The following is a 25,577-nucleotide window of genomic DNA, read 5'->3' as shown; positions in this document are numbered from 1 at the left end:
TTCCCCTGGGCAGCAGCTTCACCTCAAGATGAATCCAAGAGGCTCCTTGCTTCTTGTGCAAGCCTAGTCTGGTTTCAGACAAAGCACAGGGGGCCCTGTGGGCTCAGGCAGCTACCCCTGCTCCGTCCAAGTTGGCAAGCACAGCAGAGACCTGGGCACCGTCTGCCCATGAGGATCCTGAACCTTTTCCCTGAAGACCTTCCAGTGGGAGGAACGTGGAGTCCTGGCAGAGGTTAGGGACAGCTCCCTCGTGCACGCATTCTTCTCTGTGGACTCAGCTTCACAGCAGCCAGATAAGCCTCCTGGAAGCCACTTCCATGTCCAAGTGCAAAGCCCTGGAAAAGTAGGTGCAGGGTCAGGTTCAGGCCAGGGTCTAATGGGGGTTCACATGACCTCTGGCAAATCTGGACTTTTTGACACCTCCCTGCAAAGAAAATTAAGCCATCAGGGTCCAGCTGATGATGTTGATCGTTGTGACTGTGTCTCTGCTGGACACTAGCAGAACAAAGCTTGGGGGAGAGAGAGAGGGGGAAAGGAAACAGGTGTATGTTGGCCCAAGTTTAGATCCACTGACACACTCCTCCTAAATGGTCCCAAGTGTGGTATAGTGGCTGCCAGGGTCTCTCTGTTGTCACTGATCAGATAGGTCATAGTATCAGGATTCCCTCATGTTCAAAGATTTGCTCAAAGGACTCACAGAATTCAGAAAAGCCATTATGCTCATGATTATGGTTTATTGCAGTGACAGGTTACAGATTAAATCAGCTGAGGAATGGTGCACACAGGGAAGTGTCCCAGAGGGACCAGGTCCAAGCTTCCATTTGTCCTCACCCTTTGAAGTTGTACAGAAATCACTTAATTCTCCCAGCCACAGTGTGTGCCAACACTCACAACATGTTGCAGCCAGGGAATCTCCCCCAAGCCTTGGTGTCCAGAGTCTTTATTGGGAGCTCTCACCTAGGCATGGAGCCTCCAGCTGCTGCAGAGGTCAGACAGTCCCCGCCATAATCACACTGGCCAAAAGACTCTCTGGCTTGGCCAAAGAACCCAGGCAAACAAAGGGCCCTTTCAGACAGGGCATTCTGAGGGCTTTGAGATAATCCCCCAGGAGAAGGTTAAAGACCAGAGTTTTCTTTGGAATGTGCAGGGTGTGGACACCTCGAGCCTGCTGGATTCACTGCCCAATCCCATCCTTTACTGGGCAGACAGAGCCTCCTGCTGCACACCCCTGGGGAGAAGCACAGATTCCTGTGCAGGGGTCCCCACCTCACCTTAGGTTCTCTGGGCACAGAGCCCACAGTGGTGGGGATTCTAGTGTCAGTGATTGACTGGGGGAGTGCTCGCAGAGGAGACCTGTAAGGGTCGAGGGAAGAAGGGCACCATGTGGGGAAAGCCAGTTGAAAAGGTGAGAGCTCCCAATAAAGACTCTGGACACCAAGGCTTGGGGGAGATTCCCTGGCTGCAACATGTTGTGAGTGTTGGCACACACTGTGGCTGACAAGGCTAAGCTCAGTCAGATCCCACATGGAGTGCTGGGGCGTCAGTAGTGCTACCCTCGGGCCAGCCATGTCACCCCACATCAGTCCTAGGCGGTGTAATCTCTGGCATTTGTATCAGGTGCCCCTGCACTGGGGGAGGGAGGTGCCGGGAGGAATCCGGGCTGGGCACAGACTGTGCCCTCTACTCCAGCACTTCCCTTAACCTCTGGGTCCTGACAGCAATCCACCATCAGTGTCCAACTCACTGGAGGTGGAAATAGCAGGCTGTCTCCACCTCTGTAAGGACACTCCCTCCATCTGGACCCTGGTCCTCTGTGTCTTCTTGAGCCCTGTTCTCTGAGCTTTACAGAAATGTGTCAGAGTAAGACCTTAATAAAATTGTATCCAAGCCCACTTTGGACCTAGATTGAAAACCCACTCCTCATTCTCAGGTTCTTTGTGAATGACTCCAGCCTTGGTGTCAAAGATGGCTCACTCTAATTACACAAAAGGCTCAGATGTCAGCATAAAAATATCCCAAATACAGCAATGCCAACAGCATGCACTACCCCCATTTGAACCCTCTGAGTCCCTCCTATTATTAACTTCTCAGGGAAAATGGGAAAGACTTCAAAATAAAACACCATTCCCCTTTTAAATTAAAGTTTTAATACATCACTGCTGTAAAAGAAGTTTGCCCTTCCTGAGAGGTCTCACTCAGATATCTGGGGGCCTCTTGACCTTGGCTTTAGCAGCTGCCCTGTAAGTGAGCTCTCTCTGCACTGCCTCCAAATCTCAATTCCACTCCAGTCTCTCTGGGGTGTCTCCCTCTGCAATACTCCAGAGGGTGGATTGATTGAATTTCTGAACATACCAACCAAGAAAATGATACAAACTCTTTCCTAGCCACCGCAGCAGTTTTCCTGTGCAAGCTTAAGTCACCAGCATCAGATGGCTTTTGTTAGCCACAGTATGGGACAGAAACTCCATGAGTCAGGAAGGGGAGAGTAGCCAGAAAAACTTCTTGGTTTCAGTCTCCCCAGGATGACACTGGATTTATAATCCATGCACTTAAATTCAGACATAATTACAAGCAGTTGCCTGCCAGGAGTTTAGTTGTTGGATCTCCCACTGTGCGTGTGGTCAGTGGGGCTGCTGCTACTTCGCCACTGCAAAACTATCCTTTTCAGAAGTAAACTGTTAACTCACAATGAAGAATGAAGTTTCAAGTGCCCCTTTGCCCGAGAGAGCTGAAGACTTTGGTTCGAATTCATACTGGGTTGTGAATGACTGATAGAAGAGCTGGTGCGCACCCGGGGACTCTGTGACAACCAGGCTGCAGGCCGTTCTCCCCTGAGCCCCTCACAGTGCCCATGTGACCTGTCAGGCTGGGATCGGGGTGGGGAAGAGGGACCACCAGGAAAAGAGCAGGGGCCACCAGAAGGAAACTAGGGACCAGCAAAGCCTGAAGCCAGCCAGACGTAGCGAGGATGGGCAGTCTGCTCAGCTCTGCCTCGGAAGGCTCTTCTTTCTGTGGCTGCCAGGCCCCGCCCATCCACCGGGCTGTTTGTGTGTTACAAGTTGTGGCTTACACTCAGAAGGGCTTTTACTTCTTGAAGAGGCTTGGGATATGCTGTCTTTATACACGTGTGTATGTATATATTTCTTTTTACTTTGACAGGGGCTCTCTTCACAACTGTCTCCAGAGGACATAAATCTCTTGGTTAAGGTAAAGCGTACCACCACGAAAATGGTGGTGATGTGCCGGGCGCTGTGGTTGCACCTTAGTCTGAGCTATTCTGAGGGCTGAGGCACGAGGATTGCTTGAACCCAGCCTAAACAACATCGTGAGACCCTGCCTCTACAGATTTATTGACAATTAGGTGGGCGCGGTGGCGCATGTCTGTAGTCCCACCTGTTTGGTAGGGTCTCTTTAGCCCAGGCTGCAGTGAGCCACGACTTTGCCCCTGCACTCCAGCTGGGTTACAGAGTGAGGCCCATCTTAAAAAAAAAAAAAAAAAAGAGAGAGAGAAAGAAAATAAAATTATGAGGAAAGTTGGGGGTTTTTGTTTGAATAAGTTGGGGGTTTTTGTTAATACGTGGCAGTATTAACAACAATAGTAGCAACAGTAGTTGAGAACTGGAAATGTACTAAATCCACGCTGTCCAAACGACAGTCCCTGGCCGCCTGTGTCAATTTAAACTTAATTAAATCAAACACAATTAAAAATTCAGGTTCTCGTCTACACCAGCCTCTTTACAAGTACCTGACAGCCACAGGTGGCTGGTGGCCACCTTCCCAGGTGAGGCGGAGACGGAGCAGGCAGTTCTCGGTGCCTTGATCCATGCTTCACGGGCATGTCTTTACTAAACTTTCACAATTATTCTATGGGGTCAGTACTAATTGCATTCTCGTTTTCTGTATAAAAAATCTGAGACACTGTGATAGTCAATGAATGGAATGGAATGAAAATAAAAATTTCTAAACAGAAATAGATACAGAATAGAATATTCTAAAAATAGAACCCAGACCCCCCCTGATCCCAGAGGCTGGTGTTCAACCCCATACAGGACTAAACTGTGTTTTGAAAAGCAAGGCAGAGCCGCTGGGTCTGGGTCCTGCTGGTGCCAGGGCAGAGCACACCCATGAGGGACAGTCAGGTGCTGGCCCTTTCGTCCAGCGTTGAGGGCAGAGCCCACCCATGAGGGGCAGCCAGGTGCTGGCCCTTTCATCCAGCGTTGAGGGCAGAGCCCACCCGTGAGGGGCAGCCAGGCGCTGGCCCTTTCATCCAGCATTGAGGGCAGAGCCCACCCGTGAGGGGCAGCCAGGCGCTGGCCCTTTCATCCAGTGTTGAGGGCAGAGCCCTCCCATGAGGGGCATTCACGTGCTGGCCCTTTCATCCAGTGTTGAGGGCGTGAGGGGCAGTCAGGTGCTGGCCCTTTCATCCAGCTTTGAGTGCAGATACACCTGGCTCTCCGATTCACAGCTGATCTCTCCAAGGGTGGCAGAGGCCCCTGAGTAGTCTACCAAAACTTGACTGGGACCAAAACTTGACTGGGAGAGGGCAGGGCATGGTGAATTGTACCTGAAGCCTAAGTTGTGAGGCAGCCCCCATTGGCCTAGCCAAGGGCCTCAGGTCTCAAGCCCTGGTGACCTGGGAAGGGCTGGGCTCAGAGAGGAGATGGTGGGATTTGGGTTTCGGGAAGGACAGCCTTGCTCTGCGAGTGTGGAGGCCTCCTCCTCTGCTGTTTGTGCTTCAAACCTTTGCTTAACTTCACTGGCTGAACTTTGGCAAGGATTTTGTGCGAAGAACCCCTTCCTTACTTTTTATATTCTAAAATCCACCTGGGTGAGTTCAGAAAATACATACTTCATGCAGGAGACTCAGAGAGGGGAATGAAAGAAAAAGAAAACTTTCTCAGGAGCCTGACACTTTGAACCTTGCTACACACTGCGATGCCCTGATGAGAAGTTACACATTTTGTTAATAAGCAGCAGAACAATCTTTTGTTTGTTGATAAGAGAAATAGGTTTTTTTTTCCTATAGTCAAAGACGTGACAAGAAATCATTATCTATTGATTCAATTCCTTGTTTATTATAGGCTATTATTAGCCTTGTAATTCTCCTGCTCTGGGAGGATCTGGGTTTGCATCAGCCCCTCGTCTTCCCTCGCCCTCCCTCCCTGGAGGATTCCCACCCCTGGATGGTCCTGCCGGTAGTGAAAGTGAGTGCTGTGAGGGTGAAGCCTCATGCCCTGTGACCACAGCGTTCAGATAGATATTTAGTCAAATCGATGTTTCCTAATTGCTAAAAGATGCAGCTGTGCTCCTCAGGGCAGTTGGAAACCCCAAAGGGAATGCCAGCACCTATACTCAGGGTGGCCCATGGAGACCCCCTGGTACCATGGAGCTGTCCCGTTTGCCTGAGAATCCTGCAGAAACTAGCCCAGGCCCAGTGGCTTTGGCCAGGTGTGACAAGCAGACTGTCTTTAGCTCCCCATTTTGTCCAGTCAGCAGCTGCCAGCTCAATGCTGTAGATTAAAGCCTGCTGGTCTAGTCTTGGTGGCTGGTAGCAGGTGCCTGCCCTGCTGAGAAGGTGTCTTGTATTACAGAATATTTGTCTCAGCTCAGAGAGTTTTATAACCTCACATTTCTTTCTGATTATTGGAAAACTGGGTAGAAAGTTCTGTGTCCCTGGAATATGAATTTCCGTAGTTGAATCTGTGCCCTGCAAGGTCACCTCTAGGTCACCTCCTTTACTTGACTCCTTGCATAAATATTATTTCATCCACCCTCACAAAACTCCCTGCAGGTGGCTTCTGTTACCACCTGCATTTTTGAGGCATAGACAGGTAAGCCACTTGTTCAAAGCTGCGCATCTGGGCAGAGGCAGAGCCAAGACTTGACCCCAGGGTGACAATTCCAAAGACCTCCCGTGTAACCTCTCTGCTTCGTGATTTCGTCTTTGCATGAGCCAGAACATCCTGCCTGACAGCCGTCTGATGAAGGGTGTGGAGCTAGTGAGTTCCCTACCTGCCACCTGGAGATTTTGAGATGTCAGCTGCACAACCCTTTGGTAGAAACATGCAATGATGATGCAGATACCCAGCAAGAAGTTGGACATGATGACCTAGAGGTCATTTCGACTCCTGGGAAGCAGTGATTACTTTTTTACATATAGCCAAGACTGCAGTCTTCCTTCACGTGGCAGACATTTGGCTGACCATTTAATTGGTGTGTTCTACACACTCAATGCAGTATTGCATGTGATAACACAGTGATCTGGGTGTGCTGAAAAGATCTCAGACAAACGGAAGGGTAGAGGCCAGTAGGGAATCAGCATTTATAGATTACACACAATGGACTGTGCAACATGCTAGGTGCTTTAGATGCATTAATTTATTTTGCAACAGTTTCCTGAAGTAGGAGAATGATCCTTGCTTATAGATAAGGAAATTGACTCAGGGAGATTGAATGCTTTGGTTTAGGTAATTTGGTAAGGGCAGGGGTTAGAAGCTGGTTTTGGTGATCTGCAGATGAAGCAAGGCAACAGAATCGGGGAAGAAAATACTTCAAAATAGCCAGAACCACAAAGGCATGGGAACAGCTCAAATTCCCTGTGCTCCCACTGTGTGCCAGGATGGTGACAGGATGTCTTCCATTCATCATCTCATGACCACAAGATCTTGAGGTTCCCATTTCACAGACTGGGAGCCTGAGGCTCAGAGAGATAAAGTCACGGTCCTAGGTGGACAGAGGCTTCAGTGGGGTCTGGCCAAGCCAATCTTACTGGAAACATAACCTGTCCAGTTTCAGGATGTTCAAAACATGGACATATTAAGTGTCCTCATGAGAGAGGAGTAGAGCAGGATCAGGAGGACCAGGACCCAAGTGAACATCGGTGACTACAGGTTGGGGGCTGATCTCCCGCCAGGCTCACTGGATCCCAGGACTGAGTCTGTGTGTTGAGCCTGGGCGCCTCTCCAGTAAGTCTGGGGCTGCTCACAGCTCGGTCTTCTGGGAACAATCCTGCCTGGTCTGTGACTAAGGCAGACCACGGCTGAGAGTCCTGTCAGAAATTAGAAAAAAACCAGAAAACTAGTAAGACTTTGTAGTATTCAGATACGATCTTTAGTGCTATGGATCCCATTGCAAAGAATGGCTCTCAGTTCCCAGAGCACCCTCCCACTCCAGAAAAATCTCAGTGGTAAGAAGTTTTACTGCCAGCAGACTAGCTCCCTTTTTTCATCCATCCTTCCAGCCTTCTCTTTTGCCTTCCTTCCTTCTACACCTTTCCCCTCTATCCAACCTTCCTTCCTTTCTTCCGTCCACCCATCTGTCCAGCCAGCCATCTTTCCCGCGTCCCTCCCAGCATCCACCTGTTGCAGCATTTCACGGATGCGTCTCAATGTAAAGTACCGTTAGATGAGGTCTAGGAAGAGGGCAGGTCCTCTCAGCTCTACCACTCTTCCAAAAAAAGAAAAAAAAATCAAAAAGAAGCCAAAGCATATTCTTCATCTTTGCTTCATTTGTTTCAATATTTACTCCTCCTTGTTCTCGAAAAACCCCCCAAAACCAAAAAAACCCAAAAAACCAGTAAGTTCTTCACCCCACGCACTAAGGGAAGATGGCACAGGATGTGGTTGGCCAGTCAATTGGCTGGTTGGCGGGGTTCCCGGGTTTGTTTGTTTATGAAGCTCAGGCTCTGAGGATGACTATTTTCTGTGAAAGGAAGGTGAACCATTCAGAGTTGTAACTTCACCACCCTGACATTAGAGACCAAGTAGAATACAAAATCACCTGTGACCTCGCCTCATTCAGAGTGAACATGCAGCTTCTGCATGTGTGTGCAGGTCCCTCTGGTGGGATGTTCAAAAGACCATAGTAGGGCATTTACTCACGTCAGTTGATGCTAATTGACCATGAGCTCTTCAAGACACACACTGTGATCTCAAGTTCAGCACAGTGCTTGACACAGAATAGATGCTTTGCCAAGTAAGTTTTCAGTGAGTGAGGAACTGAGTGAATAAATGAATTAGAATAAAGCTACATGTTCTGGCCGTTCTCTGTTTATCCTGATACGATTCTAAGTGGCTTATTTCTATTATCTCATTAAACCCTTATCACAAGGAGAGAAGAGGGGTGGAAGAGAGGCGGGACCCGGGAGGAGGACGGGCAGAGGGAGCTGAGAGGCTGGGCGTGGGGGGAGGCGCCCTCAGGGCCAGGCGAGTTACATTGGCTTCATGATTTGCTCCAAACTGCAGGACCTGGAGACAACACAGACAAGCAGAAAACACATTCCCTGCGCTGGCAGAGCTTTAAACATACCCCAGAGGCAGCATTACCTGCCTCAAAGAAGCAGACCGAACCTCAGCTCCAGGGAACATTTGTTAAATTCTTACCTCCAGCAAAAGACAAAGCTAAGCCTGGCCAGGGTTCGGTTGTGTCACAGAAACAGTCCTAAGGGCCTGGGTCTGGTGTGCTTTTTGCTCTGCTGCTTGTTCGGAAACCACTTGACGTGGGCAAACGCAGGACAGAGAATCCAGCTCCCAGCTTTGCGTGTCTCTAACGCCAGGGCCAGAGTGTGCTCTTGTTAATAATACTAAGCGTCTGTACTGAGTCTGCACTGACTTAATACAAACAAGGTTTTGTAGAAGCTCACAGATACTTTTGCATGATTTTGGACATCCTTTTCTTAGGCTACTTCCAGTCGTCTGGTTGGCTGGAAATAGAAGTGGAGTAATAATCAGATGAATAATTCAGATAAATAGCATTGAAATCTAACTATAAGTTAAGAAAGGGAAACACAAAATGTTAACACAAAGGTATCTGGGTAATGACTCAATTTACCATCATGCTTTTCCATTTTTCCATCTGGAGAGGTAGGAAGCACAGCCGCTGTGCTCTGCTTTGCGTCTGTATTAGTTATTCATACCCTCTCTCTTTCTCTCAACTCACAGGATGTGTGCAACGACTGCCCTCCCGGCCCCCCAGGCCTCCCAGGGCTGCCAGGTTTTAAAGGGGACAAAGGTCTCCCAGGAAAGCCAGGGAGAGAAGGTACTGAAGGGAAAAAGGTAAGAAGAAAAGGAGAAACTTGGTCTTTATTGTTGTAATAAAAAAATCAGCCTGGAGACCCAACCTTGCTCCTCCTGGCTCCAGAAGTAATCAGGTTTTGCGGTGTTAAAGACAGGTGAGGAGGACTGGGTTTGGGGGGTGACGCTGTAGAATTAGTAGGTCAGGGGTATCTATGAGTCATTGTTGTTTTAAGAAGATGTTGCATGTGACTTTCTAATGCATGTTGGGGACCAGAAATACAAACTCATTCAGGTAACTTTCTTCCTTTGCTCCCTCCCTTCCTTCTGACCATCCATCCCACAAATTTTGACTATCTTCGCTATAATAAGCACCACGATAGGCACTTCAAATGTATGTGTATAGATGGAAGGATAGATCTATCCATTCATCCATTATCCACCTACCCACCCATACAAACACCCATCCACACCAACCCACCCATCCATCCACCAACCCATCCACCCATCCACTCATCCATCCATCCACTCACCCACCCATCCACCCACCGACCCACCTACCCACCCACCCGTCCATCCACTCATCCATCCATCCACCCATCCACTCATCTTCTCATCCACCCATCCACCCATCCATCCATCCAGTCTTTCCTCGTTACCTGTTTATAACACCCCACTAGGTGTGTTAGATGTGTCAGTCAGCACAGAAACACTGGGGATGCCCAGGGGAAAATCTGAGACCCTGCTCTCATGGAGTTCCTGGGCTGTGTCAGAGCAGATAGGAGATGGGGAGTTGCATGGTAGTTGAGGAAATGTAATTAAAAACAAAATCTCCTCGTAACCCAGACAACCTCTCCACAAAGGTAAACGAGAAAGGAGAAAGTGTATTATTAAATAAACGTTAAAGCTGAATGTGACGCACATAGTAGGCATTTGTTAAGAGGTGGTAAAGACAGAGAGGAGTTTCACTCTTCTGTAGCCAAGCGGGCAGAATTCACTACATACGTGTTCTCAAGGTAAGCAGTAACTAGCCCTCAAGTGAGACGTCTTGACAATACTATTTGTCACACGTCTTCATCCTGATAATTGGGGTGGACATCTGTGTAAGCTAATAGGCCTTATCCAAAGGAAAAATAAACTTCTGACCTCTTTATGAGAGGTAGTTTTGTACCTTGGGGAGATACTCTCAGAAATTAGGAGATACAGGTGTTATCTTCCCCAGTGACTTTCTTCCTCAGAGATGATTCCTAGCTCCTGGAGGAAGATATTTCTGAGTCATAAACTGGCAAAAGTTGTATTTTCCTTTTAAAATGATTCCCTTACATTCCAAAGAGACAAAAAGCTCATGATGACAAGGTTCCTAAAGTAAATGTTCTAAGAAAAGAATTTAGGTGAGTCTTTTCCCTTATTTCTAAAAGAAAGAATTAAGTCCCTTATTTATAATTTGTATTTGCCCTCACATGGACATATAGAAATACAGGTGTAAGATGTGACCTTTATTCTGATTTCCTGGGCAATCAGCAACACCTGTTCCCTTCCATGGATGCAGCTGTGCAGGTGATTTTACTACATCCCCTACAAGTGCGCCATAGTTCTTGACGTTCCTCCGTATACTTCGGGACTTTGGAAGGGGATGCGGGCTGACTTTAAAACTCATCCAACTCAGAATACTTTTACTTAATTAAATTCTCCTAATGATCAAGTCATCAAAAATACTTTGATTTGATTTGCAGCATTTCTTGTATCATATTATTTGGGATAGACATGTCTGCAAATGTTTACACCCATGTTATGGGCCTTTTAAACAGCTCAAAAAGAGGTTGAGTTAATTAAGATGGGGGCTTTTTAAGGGTCACTGTCTGGAGTCTTAACCTCAGGGTGGCATTTCCAAATCACCTGGGAGGATTTTTATATTAACCCTTTCTGGGACTCTGGAGCATAGATCCTTTGCATCAAATCCCTGGGGATGACACCTGCATTCTGTATTTTACATAAGCAATTGTGAGGTTCAGAACTACCCAGTGCTCCTCTCCTCCTGAAAGGACCTGGCAAGTGTCTGAGAACCCCCATCCTCCCCCTTGGGCAGCCCTCCTCAGACTCAGACTCCGACTCAGGCGGCTGCCGCCGCAGACACCACAGAGCAGTGAAAAGAACTATGAAGAACACACACTGTGCATATGTATAATTATTTATAAATATATCCACATGCATAGACACAGGAGAGCCTCTGTAAGTGACCACCAGGAGATTGTAAGACTGGTCAACACACAGAGGAGGTCAACATAAGGAACTAGGCCTACAGTACTGATACACGCAGTTGGTGCAGGTCTGCTCTGTGAAAATTAAGTCAACTTGAGGTGGTCGGCACAGGGAGGTGGTCAGCTATGGAGGAACACACACACACACACACACACACGAGATCCTGCACAATCACACTGTTTCTGATGGCAGCAGACCTCTCCTCTCTTCTCACTACAGTAAGTCTCCATCACTTCGTTACAGATCTCTCCAAAACGTAGTGTCTTAAGACAACAAACATTTGTTATTTCACAGTTTCTGAGGGGCAAGAATCCAGAAGTGGCTTGTCTTGCTTGTTCTGGTGTAAGGTCTTCTGTGAGGTGGCCCTCAGCCCGGAGTGGCCATCATCTCAAGCTCTATCTGCTGGAAGACCCCCTTCCAGCCAAGTTCCTTCTTGTGGCCACTGACTGAGGCCTCAGCTCCTTTCCCCCGGGCCTCCCACATCTGCCTGCGTGAGGTCGAGGCATGGCATGTGTCTTTCCCCAGGATGAGTGTTTCATAGAGAAAGTGCAGAGGTGGGTGGTAGGCTGAGGTGGGAACAGGTAATTTATAAACCCTAGTCTTCTCAGAAGTGACTCCCATATGCCGGAGGTGGTGGGTTCAAACCCACCCCTGGCCAAAAAAAAAAAAAAAAAGAAGTGACATGCCGTCACTTCTGCCATATTCTGTTGACTACAGAGACCAACTCTGGCACACATGGTGGGGTTACTCAAGGATGTGACTGTGGGAGGTGGGAGTCACTGGGCCATTTGGGAACTATTAGGGGCAGGCTGCACCAATGATTGTACAGCTGTACTCACTAGCAGCCCAGCCAACACCTTCTACTCAGACGTACTGGGGTCAGGGGGTGCCTGCTGGTAACCCCAGGGGGAAGTCAGTGAGTAGACATGCAAGGCCCAGGGCTTGGTGATGAGTCTGGATTCTTCTCTTTTGCTGTTGTTTTCCTCATGTCCCTGCTACAGGGAGATGCTGGGCCTCCGGGCCCCCCAGGATCCCCAGGAGCAGCTGGACCACAGGTGGGTGAGGCTTCCCAAACATCTGTGTGGGTGCATTCTGCTCGTCTCACTGCCTAACCTAAGCTTAAGGGACAGTGATGGCCACGTAAAGTAACAATGGCTTTAAGATAAGTCTAACCACGGCACTGGCTGTTTAACCTTGGGCAGATCTGTTCAACACACAGAATCTCAGTGGCTCGTTCACAAGCACCTGAGTGTTGGAAGGTATGAAATGAACAAGGGAGTTGTATACTGCTTAGGACCCAAGTTCTGGGGTCAGGAACCTCCACCTCACCCCACAGTAATGGTAGGAATGTAAGCAGCACCAGGGATTTGTTAGAATTTGGTGATATAATGCGTGAACAGAACTTGGAAGTCAGAAATTATTAGGAAAGTGCCTTACCAACCCCAGTGGGCATTATCATTTCCATGTGGATGCTGAGGCTCCCCCTAAGGCCAGTTGGTAGCTCTGCCCCTTCGCGAAGTCAGGGAGACCCGTGCAGAGGGAGCAGGAGTGATCTGAACCACAGCACAGGCAGGGAATCCCTCTCTCACCATCAGAAGGAGCTCCTGGGGCTGGGCCCTTTAAGCTGGTGGTGGTGACGTTGATAGCAGAGAGCTGGCCTGGCAGCCGTAGGGGGCAGGGAACCTCACACCCTCCCCGCCTCGGCTGCCATTGGTGCTCCTGGAGGGTGCTGGCTGACCTCCTGTGGCCTCTAGCCTGCTGGAAATGGGATGCCTTCCCCTCCCCCAACATTCAGGGGTAAGTGTGTCCCTGTGTGGCTTCCTGTGTCCTGGCAGTACATAGGCTGGATGGAAGAGGTGGCATAAACTTGTCACTAGGACACTGTGCTCAGCAGCCAGACCTGGGGATTAGAATCCCATCTCAGACGTGTGGTTTTCAGATAGTTTTTTTAACCTCTCTGCTATCTTCCTAAAGTAAACTAGAGCACGTGACCCCAGGCTTTGTTTATGACACTTCAAGTAAAACGATCCATTGGCAGCGGGTAGATTGTGAACTCTTGAGTGACATTGGCTCTTGCAGCCCCTGGGGTCACAGGTAGCGGCACTGCTAGAATTAGGGTGAGGACTTGGGAATGAAAGGAAAGAAGCAGCCCAAACTCCAGCAGCTAAGATAAAGAATATTTTAATGTGATCATTTCTTTTTAACTTTAAAGTGAATGTAATTGATCTGTGAGGACAAAATATCAAAATTTAAAATAAAGACAGGCCCCAACCCTCCTGGTGAACGACCTCCCTCACCCACTTTTGTCTCTTCCCAGCAGGATCAGGTCCCTCTGTTTATTCTATTTATATTTGATATTTAGTTTTTATCTTGTGTTCTTCTGGGTTGATTTTGACTTCTTAAAATATTGCATTGGCTTATTTTTTAATCTCAGTCACTGAAGTATTTGTTACCCTTATAAGGCAGGTGCCGCCCTTTTCTTAGGCCCAGCCCTATAGAGAGATGCTGGGACTGTTGTTACTACTGTGAAAAGCACGTACAGGGGAACGTGGCCGGGACAACCACAGGGGACTTGCAGTGTGTCAGGGTGGAAAGCACACAGGTCTCCCAGACTGTGGCCTGGCAGTTGTGATCTACAGACATTGTGAAGATTTGAGGGTTTTGAAATAGCTGAAGCCTTTGCTTCAAGAACTATAGATGTCAAGTCTCAGCATGAATGGAACAAAACATTCTGCCCAGCGGAAGAGCTCCATCCATGTTGGAGCTGCTGCTTGTGAACTGGCCACACTCTCTGGGGTCTCTGGAGGGGGCGGAGCTCTTCACCCCTGTCATTTCAACTCATCCTGAAATAACCTTTGCTGTCACCTTGCTGGCTGCCGGCCTTAGTGTCTGCTGAGGAAGATTTGCCTTTTCTTTAGAGAAATAAAAGCAAATCAATTAAAAAAGATCAGGAGTTTTCTCCAGGGAGTAGGGCATGTTTTCTATCAGCCCAACCCTGCATGAGGCACTGATTTTGGGGGATAATGGCTCTGCCATTCTTCCTTTATAATTTGCTTCAAGGGAGGGTTTATTCCTTTAAATATTCCAAGAAAATGTAGCTTCTATTCAGAAAAAGAGCAAAAAATCAGTGCTGCCTCTAAAGGACAGGGTCCTAGCTTCTCTACTTGGGAGCTGACGGTGACCTTGAGAAGTCCTTGGGGTTTGGGGCCTGCCTTCTATCCCTAGGCCTAGGCAGCTGCTGTGGACTGTGTACCGAGTGTTCCAAGGGACAGGTTGCCTGCTTTGCTATGTCATCTCTGCAGCATCAGTGTGATCCAGGACTGTAGTCCATGGACTAGATTAGATATCGTAGACAGATGACCTCCCTTCCAGTGTAGTCCACAGATTAGATTAGATATTGTAAACAGATGACCCCCACCTCCCAGTGTAGTCCACAGACTAGATTAGATATTGTAGACAGATGACCCCACCTCCTAGTGTAGTCCACAGACTAGATTAGATATAGACAGATGACCCTATCTCCCAGTGTAGTCCAGGACTAGATTAGATATCGTAGACAGATGACCACACCACCCAGCATAGTCCACGGACTAGATTAGAAATTGTAGACAGATGACCCCACCTCCTAGTGTAGTCCACAGACTAGATTAGATATAGACAGATGACCCCATCTCCCAGTGTAGTCCAGGACTAGATTAGATTCGTAGACAGATGACCACACCACCCAGCATAGTCCACGGACTAGATTAGATATTGTAGACAGATGACCCCACCTCCCAGTGTAGTCCCGGACTAGATCAGATATCATAGACCTACACATATTTCTTGTATCAGCTCAAGATACAAACAAAGAAATATGTGGACTGGGTTATCATGTGGGAAACCTTGGTAGAGTGCCCAGTGGATCAGGGGCCCTGGAAATGTCAGTGCCTTTCTGGAAGGAAGTGAGTCAGGCTTGGGGGAGGCTGTGTTTGCTTTGATCCTGGGCTATGTTGTTGTAGGAGACAGAGACAACTGTGAGATCCTTGAGCGGCTGACATTTTCACTGTCGCCAGATGAGTGCTGAAACCACTCTAAACCCAGACTGAGGACTGGAGTTTGAAAGGAAACCATTTACTTTTATGGCGATTGTCCCAAATGTCAAGGAAGTCATGTGGTGATCTGTGGCGCTGCTTTTCTCATTGATTGCAAAGCAGTCTGCAGACAGCATGCTGACATTATAGATTTAGAAACTGTAGAAATAATTACACACAAAAATGTTGGAACAAACGCTCTTCCTCTTTGAATCTGTTTTTCCTCCTCTAAACAATGGTGTTTAGCACTTCACAGGCATTAGCTCACCTAACACTCCCCAGGGGCCCCAGGGGGAGAGGGAGGGAGCATCAGTTAGTAGTCACTGTCATCAGCGCACTGCTGATGTGGTGGAAGAGTCTGGAAGGAAGGAGGGCCGGATGTGATGTTTCAGTGAGAGAATGGGGGCCCCTGGACCTGGAAGGACCCCCTGGATTGGGCTGAGGCCAGAAGGAAAATGTGATCTGCTGAAGGCTGCAGTGATAAGGAGCGGCAGGCCTGGAGCTGAAGCCTGTGTCGACTCATTGCCACAAATGTATTTCTCTGCATCATGTAATCTCTTGAAGGAATTAAAGTGGTTTTATATAACAATGTTTTACCAAAATCTATTATTGACACAATAAATGTAGAGCCAAGGTAGATGACAGTAAAGATATTGGAACCTTTGGCTGTTGTTTTCAGGGTTAGTCTGTAAAAAATTACTTTTGGTAGGTTGCACATGCTGGGTGTTTTTATGACCATGATAATGATGACACTGATGGTTGACGAGGATGATGACGAGGGTGATAGTTATGGTGGTAGTGGTGGTGATGAAAGGGCCCCCCAGGAACCCCTGGGCTACGGATGAGTGATAACCTTTAACCCCTCTCCTTTTGGCCTTGGCATTTGAAGACACTCCTCTCAGAATGATGATGATGATGACGAGAGTGATATTGATAATGATGGTGATATTGATAAGGATGGCGAGGGTGATGATTCATGCTTGTGATGACGGTTATGGTGACAATAATGACGATGGTCCTGGTGATGAAAGGAGGACAGCTAGTGTTTATTGAGAGACAGCACGAAGCCTGTTGTTAGTCTGTGAAAAGATGCTGTTATTATTCTTCTAATTTTGGAAATAAGAAAACAGATAGCTGAGGCACCTCGTCCAATGACCACACAAAGCCAGGATTCAAATGTGAAATAATAAAGGTAATAATTATGATCAACATTATGGGGCCCTTCCTGTGTCCTGATACATGTTCTCCATGTATTTTTTGATTTTGTTTTTCACATTTCATAGGGTAGATATCATTATTTATTTGTAGATTAAAAGAAAACCATAACAAGCTGCAACACTGAGAGTTTCTGTGACCCCTTGGGTTCCCACAGCCTGGAAGGGAGTGAGCAGGAACACGTGTGTAGGGAAATCCTTCCTTCCAAGTCCCTGTGCAGAGCTGCTGCTGAATGCCACCTCCTCATTCTCCCTGTCCCCCACCCTCACACTTTCCTGCAAGGCTTGCGGGCGGCCACCCAAGTCTGTGTCTGCTCTGCCTCTTTCCTTCTCACGTCCGGCACACTCCAGTTTCCTCCTAACCAACCCTTTTTCCTTCAGCCTGGACCTCTAGCCCACCCCATACTTCAGCCACAGCTAAAACCTAAGACGGTCACACATCCTGTTAATGGTTTCCAGCTAATCCAGACACAGGGTTGACATACAGGGCTCTCAAAGAAACAGGCCTCCTTAGACAGTTTTCCACTCCCCTCCCTGGTACCCAAAATCTAGATAAGCCACGCTGCCCCTGTGCCTGACCTGTCACCGGAGCTTGGTAAGAGCTTGTTAGAGAATGAATGGATGGATGGATGGATGCATGATTGTTTTTTTCTTTTGTAATGTAGTGCTAGCAAAATTTCCAATGAAATCTTTTCTTTCTTTTGTTCACCTTCCAAGGGAAGTAAAGGGGAACCTGGTGCAGATGGTGAGGTTGGACAGAAAGGTGATCAGGTAAGAGCAATTCAGTTAGCGATGAGCCATGCGCCCTGGAGAAGCTCACCACCACTTCTCCCGGGCGGCTTTGGCCCTGCTCTTTCTGGCGCATTCCTTGCCTCTCCTTTGCTTGCAGTAGGAATTCTTTTCATCACATTTTCATGGCTTCATCTTATATCTCTGGCTCCCTGTCAGTGTCCCCTCTCCCCCAGTTATCAGAGGAGCTGGCCTTGCTTTTTATTTGTATTTATTATTTTGTTCCTTTATCCTTGAGTGCTTCTTGTTCGAGCAAACGGAGGTCATTCATTGCAGAGTCCCCCTCCTCCCCTCCCATCATCTCTGGGGACCCACTGTCTGGCTGTAATGGTGCTGGTGGAAGGAAGCACCTCACTGATACCCCGTGCTCTGGTGGGTGTCCCCTCAGCCTGCTCACAGCCGTTCAGATGCACTGTGGGGTGGCACCACTGCAGGAGGACACCTGGCTCCCTCCATGGATCAGAGTGTGGCCCCATCTCTGTCCAGCGCTGTCAGCCGCCCCTGCCCAGCCCAACCCCAGCAGCTGTCTTGCCAACTAAAGTGGCCATCACGATTCCACTGTGTGTCCTCTCCCTCTTCCCCAAGGACAGTGTCCTCTACTCTGAGAGCCATGTGCGTGCTTTCCAGGGGCAGGGCATGCGGTGGATGGCTGAGAGATCAATAATTTTGCACTGGTTTGTTGGGCGTTGTAATAGTATTTTACAAGCCCAGGTGTTAGATGCCATGCTTAGCCCTACAACTTTTTGGACTCAGTCTGTGATACACAATGGGCTCCTTGACACACACAGAGATGAATCTTTTTTCTTAAAATAACTGTAATATCTACCTCATAGTATGGAGGCCGCAATTCAGTTGACCCAACAATTTCCATTGTGTACATGTTGTGGGTGCATTTATTCCTATGTTTTTATTATAAAATACTTCAAACACCTCTACAAATGAAGAGCACAGTAAAATGGGTCCCCATGTAGCCAGCAGTCTGCACAACAGCTTTCAAGTGTCCCGGCCACCCTTGCTCTGCACCCTCAACCACTGCCCACACCCCTTCCCACACATTAATCTGAAGCAAACCCAGCTACAGGACAGGTTTTTTTAATAAATATTTTCAGATGGTTTCTCAATCTACTGATAGAAAAGAAATTCTTTTTGTTACCAGTGTCTTTTCCAAAGTTGTTAGTGGGGTTAGAAGGTGGATTCTAGGTAATTTCCTAAAATTGGTATTTGCACAAAGTGAAAGGCTTTTTCTGAGTCAGGTTAAAGAGTTGCCTCTCGTGTTTTCCTAGGGTCACCCTGGAGTGCCAGGCTTCATGGGCCCCCCAGGAAACCCTGGACCACCGGTAAGTGATAGTCTTTAACCTTGGGCCTTGGCATTTGAATGCCCATCACTACTCCCTGGGCGTGGTGTCACTCTGGACCACTCTCTTCTTTTAGGGGATGGGATGATATTCCAAAGGAGTCCGGGAAAGAAGTTGAAGTGCAGGTCCCAGAGGCACCTGGGGAAAGATAAAGAGGGATTGGGTGGCCTCGGTGGACAGTGTCGTTAGGTTGGTGTCGGAACTGGGGGATATTGGCAAGGACAGACAGACTTGTTTCTTCTTCTTATCTTCAATTAAGCTTGGGCGGGTAGGAAGCCAGGATTTTAAGGTTATAATCTCAAGCAAAGAATGTAGAAAATGAGAAAAATGCAGGAACATTTTTGGGAACCTGCTCCACAGTGGGAGGCTCTGAGTGTCTGGGAGTTCCTGCAGGAGCCCACATTTTACTGGATTTACGGCCATCATGACAGTGATACCACTTCATATGATTATTATTTACTATTACTCTTTTAATAGTCCATGAATTACTATTCTAAGGTACTTGTTATCATTACAACTATTAGCAGCTATTATTAATATCATCCCCACTGGCCCCTGAGCAAACACTCTTTCTGTTCTTCTCCTAGCTGTGGCCTTCACTGATGCTCCTTTTAGCTTTTCTCTCTCCCTCAGCCTCGGCTCCCCACAGAGTAGTTCTGTGACTCCTCTGATCAAGTCCACTGCCAGTACAGCCCACATACCCATCACGAGTAGCCATGGCAACAGGCAGCGGAAACTTGTGTTCCTTCCAAGGCCAGGATTGGCCCCCTAGGATTCCACAGGCTCCATGAGACCCAGTCTCCCAAGATTTTACGAACAGAGGGTCACTGGGAATAGATAAAAGACCCTGGAAGGGACCCACCTCAAATGGAGAACCACCTTCATAATAAAGAATGAGAAAGAAGTTCATTAAAAATTATGAAGTCAATGTATATGAGACTACATTTGCTGTGTCTTCTTTTCCAACAACTTCTGACTTTTAATTTTTACTGTGTGTTATTTATTAGAATAAGATTGTTCTTTTTTTAAATAAAATCACATGAGAGCATGAAACATCTTTCACTTCATGATTGGCAGTATAGAAAACTTGTAAAGAATAAGTTATCCACAAAAATACTGGAAGCTTCTTCAGTTTCTTAAGAGAACTGCCTTAAATCTGTGATATGCAACACATTCCCCTACAAGTGCCTTTGCAATTAATATTCTTTTAAATTTCTTGGCCTGCTACAACTCTGTCCACCATGTGCCCATTTGTGAAGGAGATTGTAGGTGACTGATCAGTTTGCTATTATACAGGCTGGCCATAAAGTTCATGTTCAATTTATTTATTTTTTATTTTTATTTATTTTTTTATTAAATCATAGCTGTGTACATTGATATAATTGTGGGGCATCATTCACTAGCTTCACAGACCGTTTACCAAGTTTTTCATGTTCAATTTAAATGTGCATGAACTTTATGGCCACCCTGTGTATTGTCACAAAATTCTATCATTCTTTCAAGGTTTATAGTTTTACTTAGTAAATTCTGTTGCATTGTACATAGGATGCCAAAAATGTATACACCTTTTAAGAAAGGAAAAAAGCTATACTAAAATTGTGATTATATATATAGATAATAAAAGATGAATACAGGTCACATGGAGCACCTCTTGGAAATTGCAGAAATCAAATGTGACTTGAGTAGTACAAATTTAATACAGCTTTTCCTTTCCCAAAATATATATACATTTTTTGGCACCTGTCATATTTTCATGTGTTATTGGGTTTTGTAGCATATGACAAGCAGGTGACAAATGTGGTGACGCGTGGGTAGTGGAGAGAGGTGTTCATGTTAAGCAAGGAAGGACAAGGGAGAGGGAATTAATTTTATTAAAAAATGGTTTACTCATGAAAATTTTACATCATGATGACTTAAGAATCCCCGAGGAACTCAGATAATGAATATTAGGTTAAAGCCGCATCCCCCTCTCCACTCTGGTGGTTCCAAAGCCTATCACATGCCTCCCAGACAAGGGAAACCCAACCTCTTCTCACTGGAAAAAGCAGTAACTGGGAACTGCACAACACCTGCAGGACGAGGGCTCCCGGCTTTTTCGCACTCTAGAGGGTGAGTCTGAGGCTTAGAAACCATCACACTTAGCAGCCCCGTCTACTTTCTCCAACCGATGCTTTCAGTTCACTTGGCAGATGGTTATTGAGCTTCTATTTTGCATCAGGCCTCGCACTATTTATTAATTGCCTTTGAGAATGGATGCTAAGTCAGCTGCCCACTTAGGTTAGCAGGTGGTCATGCAGAAGCAACTCCAGAGCAGAAAATTAGCCTTCTGGGTCACGTGTGCACTGTTTTATTTTTGCTGTCTGTCATTGTCTGTTTTTGAGTGCTTGTTATTTATCAGCCGCTGTCCAAGGTACCCGGGGGTGTACGTACCAAACTAACCAGGCTGTTTTTTTCAGTATCTGTTTTGTGGTGATTAGTTAATATCCTTTTCCCATATAAAACCCTTACCTTGTTTTAACTATTCAGTAGGGAATTTAATTCCAACTTACCAAGTTTTCAGAATCCAGGATGTGAGAAGCTTTTGCCAAAGTTACATAGAAAAATCCAGATTGAAGTAGACACTCCATTGCTATGAAAGCTTTGAACTATACATATAATGAAAGTGGGAACCTTAGGCTGTTTGTTTAAATATTATCACTATCCCTTTATTTCATGAACATTTACTGGGTCGCTGCCTGGTAGGAGAGGTGGAGAGGAAGAAGACTAAACAAGGAGACAGCTCTTCCACAGCTACATCAACGCTCCTCGAGGTCCATGACCTTGGTGCAGTCATTTTTATATACCTGAAACTTGCTAGTAGCAGGAACAACAGAGGCACTCAATAAATATGTGTAAAAAAGCTAAATAAAGGCCGCTGGCAAGATACTAATAAGGCACTGTGAAAACTTGCTTGTGTACACTTCCATGTGGAGATAGTATGTAGACCAAGCACTCCAGGGCTTGGTGTGGACAGTGGACACTTACATGTGTTAATAGGAGACCTCTGTGGAGAGCGCTTAGCATGTGTCTGCTGCTGGCTAACTCCTTATTGTAACTTACTCAACTCTCTCAACCCCCAGGAAGCAGGTGCTTCTCCTTCCTTCCATTTTACAGAGGACTGAGAAGTAGATGATTGAAGTACTTTGCCTTGGGTCACCCAAGTACAGTTGGATGTGGGTCTGGGAAGCCCAACTCTAACAGGCTATGTCCTAACATACCTTTAGCTCAGCCCCTATTGCCTGGGAGCGTTGCCTCACTGGGCCCTAACTTCATAGTGTATGGGTGGTTTCTAGCCCTTGACTGCTAAGGAAACTGAAGCTTAGAGATCTGACATATTCAGCCTGTCTGCACAGGTCTGCAAGAGGCAGACATGTGAATTAGTGTGAAGACCCCGTGCCTTCGCCACCCAGCCCGCTCAGCTCCTGATTCATGCATTGATTCCAGAATAGTAGGTGTCTGCTGTGTCCCAGGCATTGTTTTAGTTCCCACAGAGGAAAAATAAAAAGAAAGCCCTTGGCTTCATGAAATAGGATGTGTAGGAGGAGAGACACAGACAGTAAACAAATAATAACTCAATAAACACCAGCCTGTGAGATGTCGGCAAGTGCTACAAAGACAAGCAAGAGGGACCTGACTGGGGCCTTCGGTTTTGAGTCTGGTGGGGACAAAGGTCTCATTAAAAAGCGGATAGCTGAGCTGAGACCTGGAGAACGGGAGGGTGTGGCCCTGTGCGGGTGTGGGGGATAGAGCCCAGAGGGAGAAGCAGGTGAGGCCCTCTGCGTCCTGGAACTCGCCCTGCTGCTTGCTGGCCTGCCTAGAGCTCCTCTGCTCTCATCTGTCTGTGTCACTTCATCTGTGACTTCACACAAACACTTGCCCTCCTGATCTCTTGGAAAGTAAATCCAGTTGTTTATTTCTTGCCTTCTGTCCTGAAATGTCCCACGATATTAGCTGAAAATGTCCACCCTGAAGTTAGACCACTTTTTAGGGATGATTGGCTGGTTAATGTTTTAGTCCTCCCTGAAAAGTGGCTGCTGTTCTCCCAACAGAGTAGCCCAGCCTGGTGGAGAAGACAGAAGCACCTTTGATATATTTATGGTTCAGGCAGCTGGGAGAGGGCACAGGATGTAAGATCTTTGTGTTTGCTTTGGGCACAAAGTGGAGGGTGCTAATGACCTCTTTCCAGGTACCCAAGAAACTTCCTTTCTGCCTTATCTTTTTAGGGAGCAGATGGAATTGCGGGAGCTGCTGGACCACCAGGAATCCAAGGGCTACCTGTAAGTTCCTTAGAGCACAGGGTGTGCTTTCAGTCTGTCTTTGGGCTTTCCTAGAACCTCACACAATTGCCAGGTCTGCCCTGGTCCTTGCACTGCAACGGCTCACACATGCCAAGGTTCCATTCACTGCTAGTCTTGCAGTGAGGCACAGGAGGGATCACTTTACATTGGAACTCTAACCAGAGCTCTAACTCTTTTGCCACTAAAGTAAAGGTTTGGATGTAATGATGCAGACATCTGTGATTCTAGAATTCAGTTTGCAACCACCAGGACAAAGAGCCCCTCAATGCCCACGTATCTCCATTTCTTGTCAGTGTAGTTTCCATTTTGAGCAGGTGCAGAGGAGTGCAGAAACTTGGAGCTCACTCACTCTGAGCCTGTGGCACAGAGGTGTGTCAGGCGGGAGGCAGCCACTGTTGTCAGTTCAAAAGAGAGAGTGAAATTAAAAAAGAAGTCACCAGCAAGGTCCAGAATTACAGCTGGTAGAGTTGGCATTTGAACCCAATGTTTTTATTTCAAACAGGTTATATTAATTTCACGAAGCTGCAGAGCCACTCTTGGTTCCAATGCCATGAAGCAAAGGGTGAACCACAGTTCAGTAGATACTGGACCAGTAGCCAAGGCGTGATTTTTAAAGAGATGTGCTGTCCACTGATGTCCCCTATCTCATGTGATTGCTCTTCCTCTGTTAGCCCTTGAAGTTAGAAAAGTCCTGAATCAGTATTCTCATTTTATTAGTAAAGAAAGAGTGAATTGGCTAAGTGAGATGATAAGTCCAGGTCCCCCAGTGAGGAAATGTTAGAGCTAGACACAAACCCCAGTCCACAGGAATCTCACTGACATATTCCAAGGCTCGTTAGTAAGCAGGTCAACTCTCCTCTGGTGTCTCTGTGTTCATGCACAGGGGATCTTGGGCTCTACTTAGTTTTCCCCCTTTTTAAATAAGGAAGACAAAGTCCAATGGGATTAAATCATTCATTCAAAGTCATACAGGAAATTAGTGTCCAATTTGGGCATTAAGTCAATTTGAAAACTCCAAATTTGTTATTTTGTCCATTATTCCCTACTGACCCACTATGTGGGGTGGCTGAAGTTGGGAGCCAGCAGGACATTGAGATTTACACATAACAGCCACATGGGTCCTTTGATGATATCATCTGGTTAACCCTTTTTGAAGCAACTTACCTAGAAAATCTCAGTATGGTTGTAATATAAAATATTCTACAGACAGCTTTTTATTGATTCTGAGACAGCTACAGATTTCCCTGGTAAAACCTAATGGACTATTTGCCTGTGGTGAATGAGATGTGGAGCCCAGATACAAAACCATTGCATTCCTAGGAATTCAAGTGTATTAAGTAAGACTTTGATTCTGTCCTGGGACCCTTGGGAAGGTCTGGTCGCTCTTGAAGTGTCCATGGTCCTGTTACTTTACTGTAAGCATAAAACCAGAATAAATGCTAAGTTTTCTTTGTCCAAACAGGGAAGTATTGATAGTTACAAAAGCAAAAAAAAAAAAAAAAAAAAAAGACATAAAAGCTAAATGGGTCATGATAAGAATTAAAAAGATACTTACAAACTTAAAACTTGTCTCTTGTATTCTGAATTAAAACATAAACTTATTTGTTGATCTGTTTGGCGTAGGATGAAGGCCTTTACTTTGATGTTGGATAATGAGTGGAGTCCCTTGTCATTATTCTTATAAAAAGAAGGTCCGCCTATCAGTTTTTGTTGCTTTCTTGAAAAGTGGAGGTTTGAGAATGTAACCACCTCTGGGAAGCAATATAAATGTCGAGTTCTAAGTTGTTAGGTTTTTCCCTAATCTTTCATAGCTAGCTTTATCTATTTAGACAGTGAGTGGTGAGTGATTCATGTTTATCAAACATTTTTCAAAGCCCTAACTTAACTTGCATAAAAAGATTATTCTTTTTTTCCCATCTAAATTTCATTGGATCATTTAATAGATAATGAACCTGTATACTTTCCATAGCAAATAACATGTGGAAACAGGCTGAGCAGCAAGCATGCCGACTATGTGAGCCTTCAACTCCCTAGTGGAAGCAGAGGGAGCGAGGGTGTCCTGCAGTGCTGGGCATGGATTTTCAGAGAAGATGGGAGGCTGGTGTATCATGGGGGAGAGTTAAGTGGAGGTTGATTAAAAGTTTACCATGTTTTAACTTCTGTGCTTTTTTGTTGTTGTTGTTGTTGTTGTTGTTGGGGATTCATTGAAGGTACAAAGAACCAGGTTATGTTGATTGCATTTTTTAGGTAAAGTTCCTCTTATAATTGTGTCCCACCCCCCAAAAGGTGTGTCATACACTGTGACCCCCCACCCTCTCCCTCCTTCCCTCTTTCTGCTCTCCCCTTCCCCTACCCCTTACCATATACTAGGTTATTAATTGTCCTCATATCAGAATTGAGTACCTGGAATTCTTGCTGCTCCATTCTTGTGATACTTTACTAAGAATAATGTGTTTCACTTCCATCCAGGTTAATACAAAAGATAGAAAGTCTTTTTAATGACTGAATAGTATTCCATGGTATACATATACCACAGCTT

The 25,577-nt window shown here is 46.4% G+C and overlaps 1 protein-coding gene across 4 annotated transcripts in view; it reads left to right on the top strand.

Annotated features, from left to right (window-relative positions):
* The window catches only part of COL22A1 (collagen type XXII alpha 1 chain), a 269,693-nt gene that overhangs the window by 203,615 nt on the left and 40,501 nt on the right, over positions 1–25,577 (top strand). For all 4 annotated transcript variants that reach the window (XR_008373874.1, XM_053559196.1, XM_053559195.1 and 1 more), the window contains 6 exons: positions 3,160–3,207; positions 8,940–9,053; positions 12,272–12,325; positions 17,275–17,328; positions 18,630–18,683; positions 22,964–23,017. Coding sequence is in view for 3 of the 4 variants with exons in the window: in XM_053559196.1 (XP_053415171.1) it covers positions 3,160–3,207; positions 8,940–9,053; positions 12,272–12,325; positions 17,275–17,328; positions 18,630–18,683; positions 22,964–23,017 (378 nt within the window). In the remaining variant the exon portion in view is untranslated. The remainder of the gene's footprint in view (positions 1–3,159; positions 3,208–8,939; positions 9,054–12,271; positions 12,326–17,274; positions 17,329–18,629; positions 18,684–22,963; positions 23,018–25,577) is intronic.

Source organism: Nycticebus coucang, chromosome 13 (genome assembly GCF_027406575.1).
Source record: "Nycticebus coucang isolate mNycCou1 chromosome 13, mNycCou1.pri, whole genome shotgun sequence".
Lineage (NCBI taxonomy): Eukaryota > Metazoa > Chordata > Mammalia > Primates > Lorisidae > Nycticebus > Nycticebus coucang.
The sequence above is the reverse complement of the archived record's forward strand: the minus strand, read 5'-3'. Positions and strand labels throughout refer to the sequence as shown.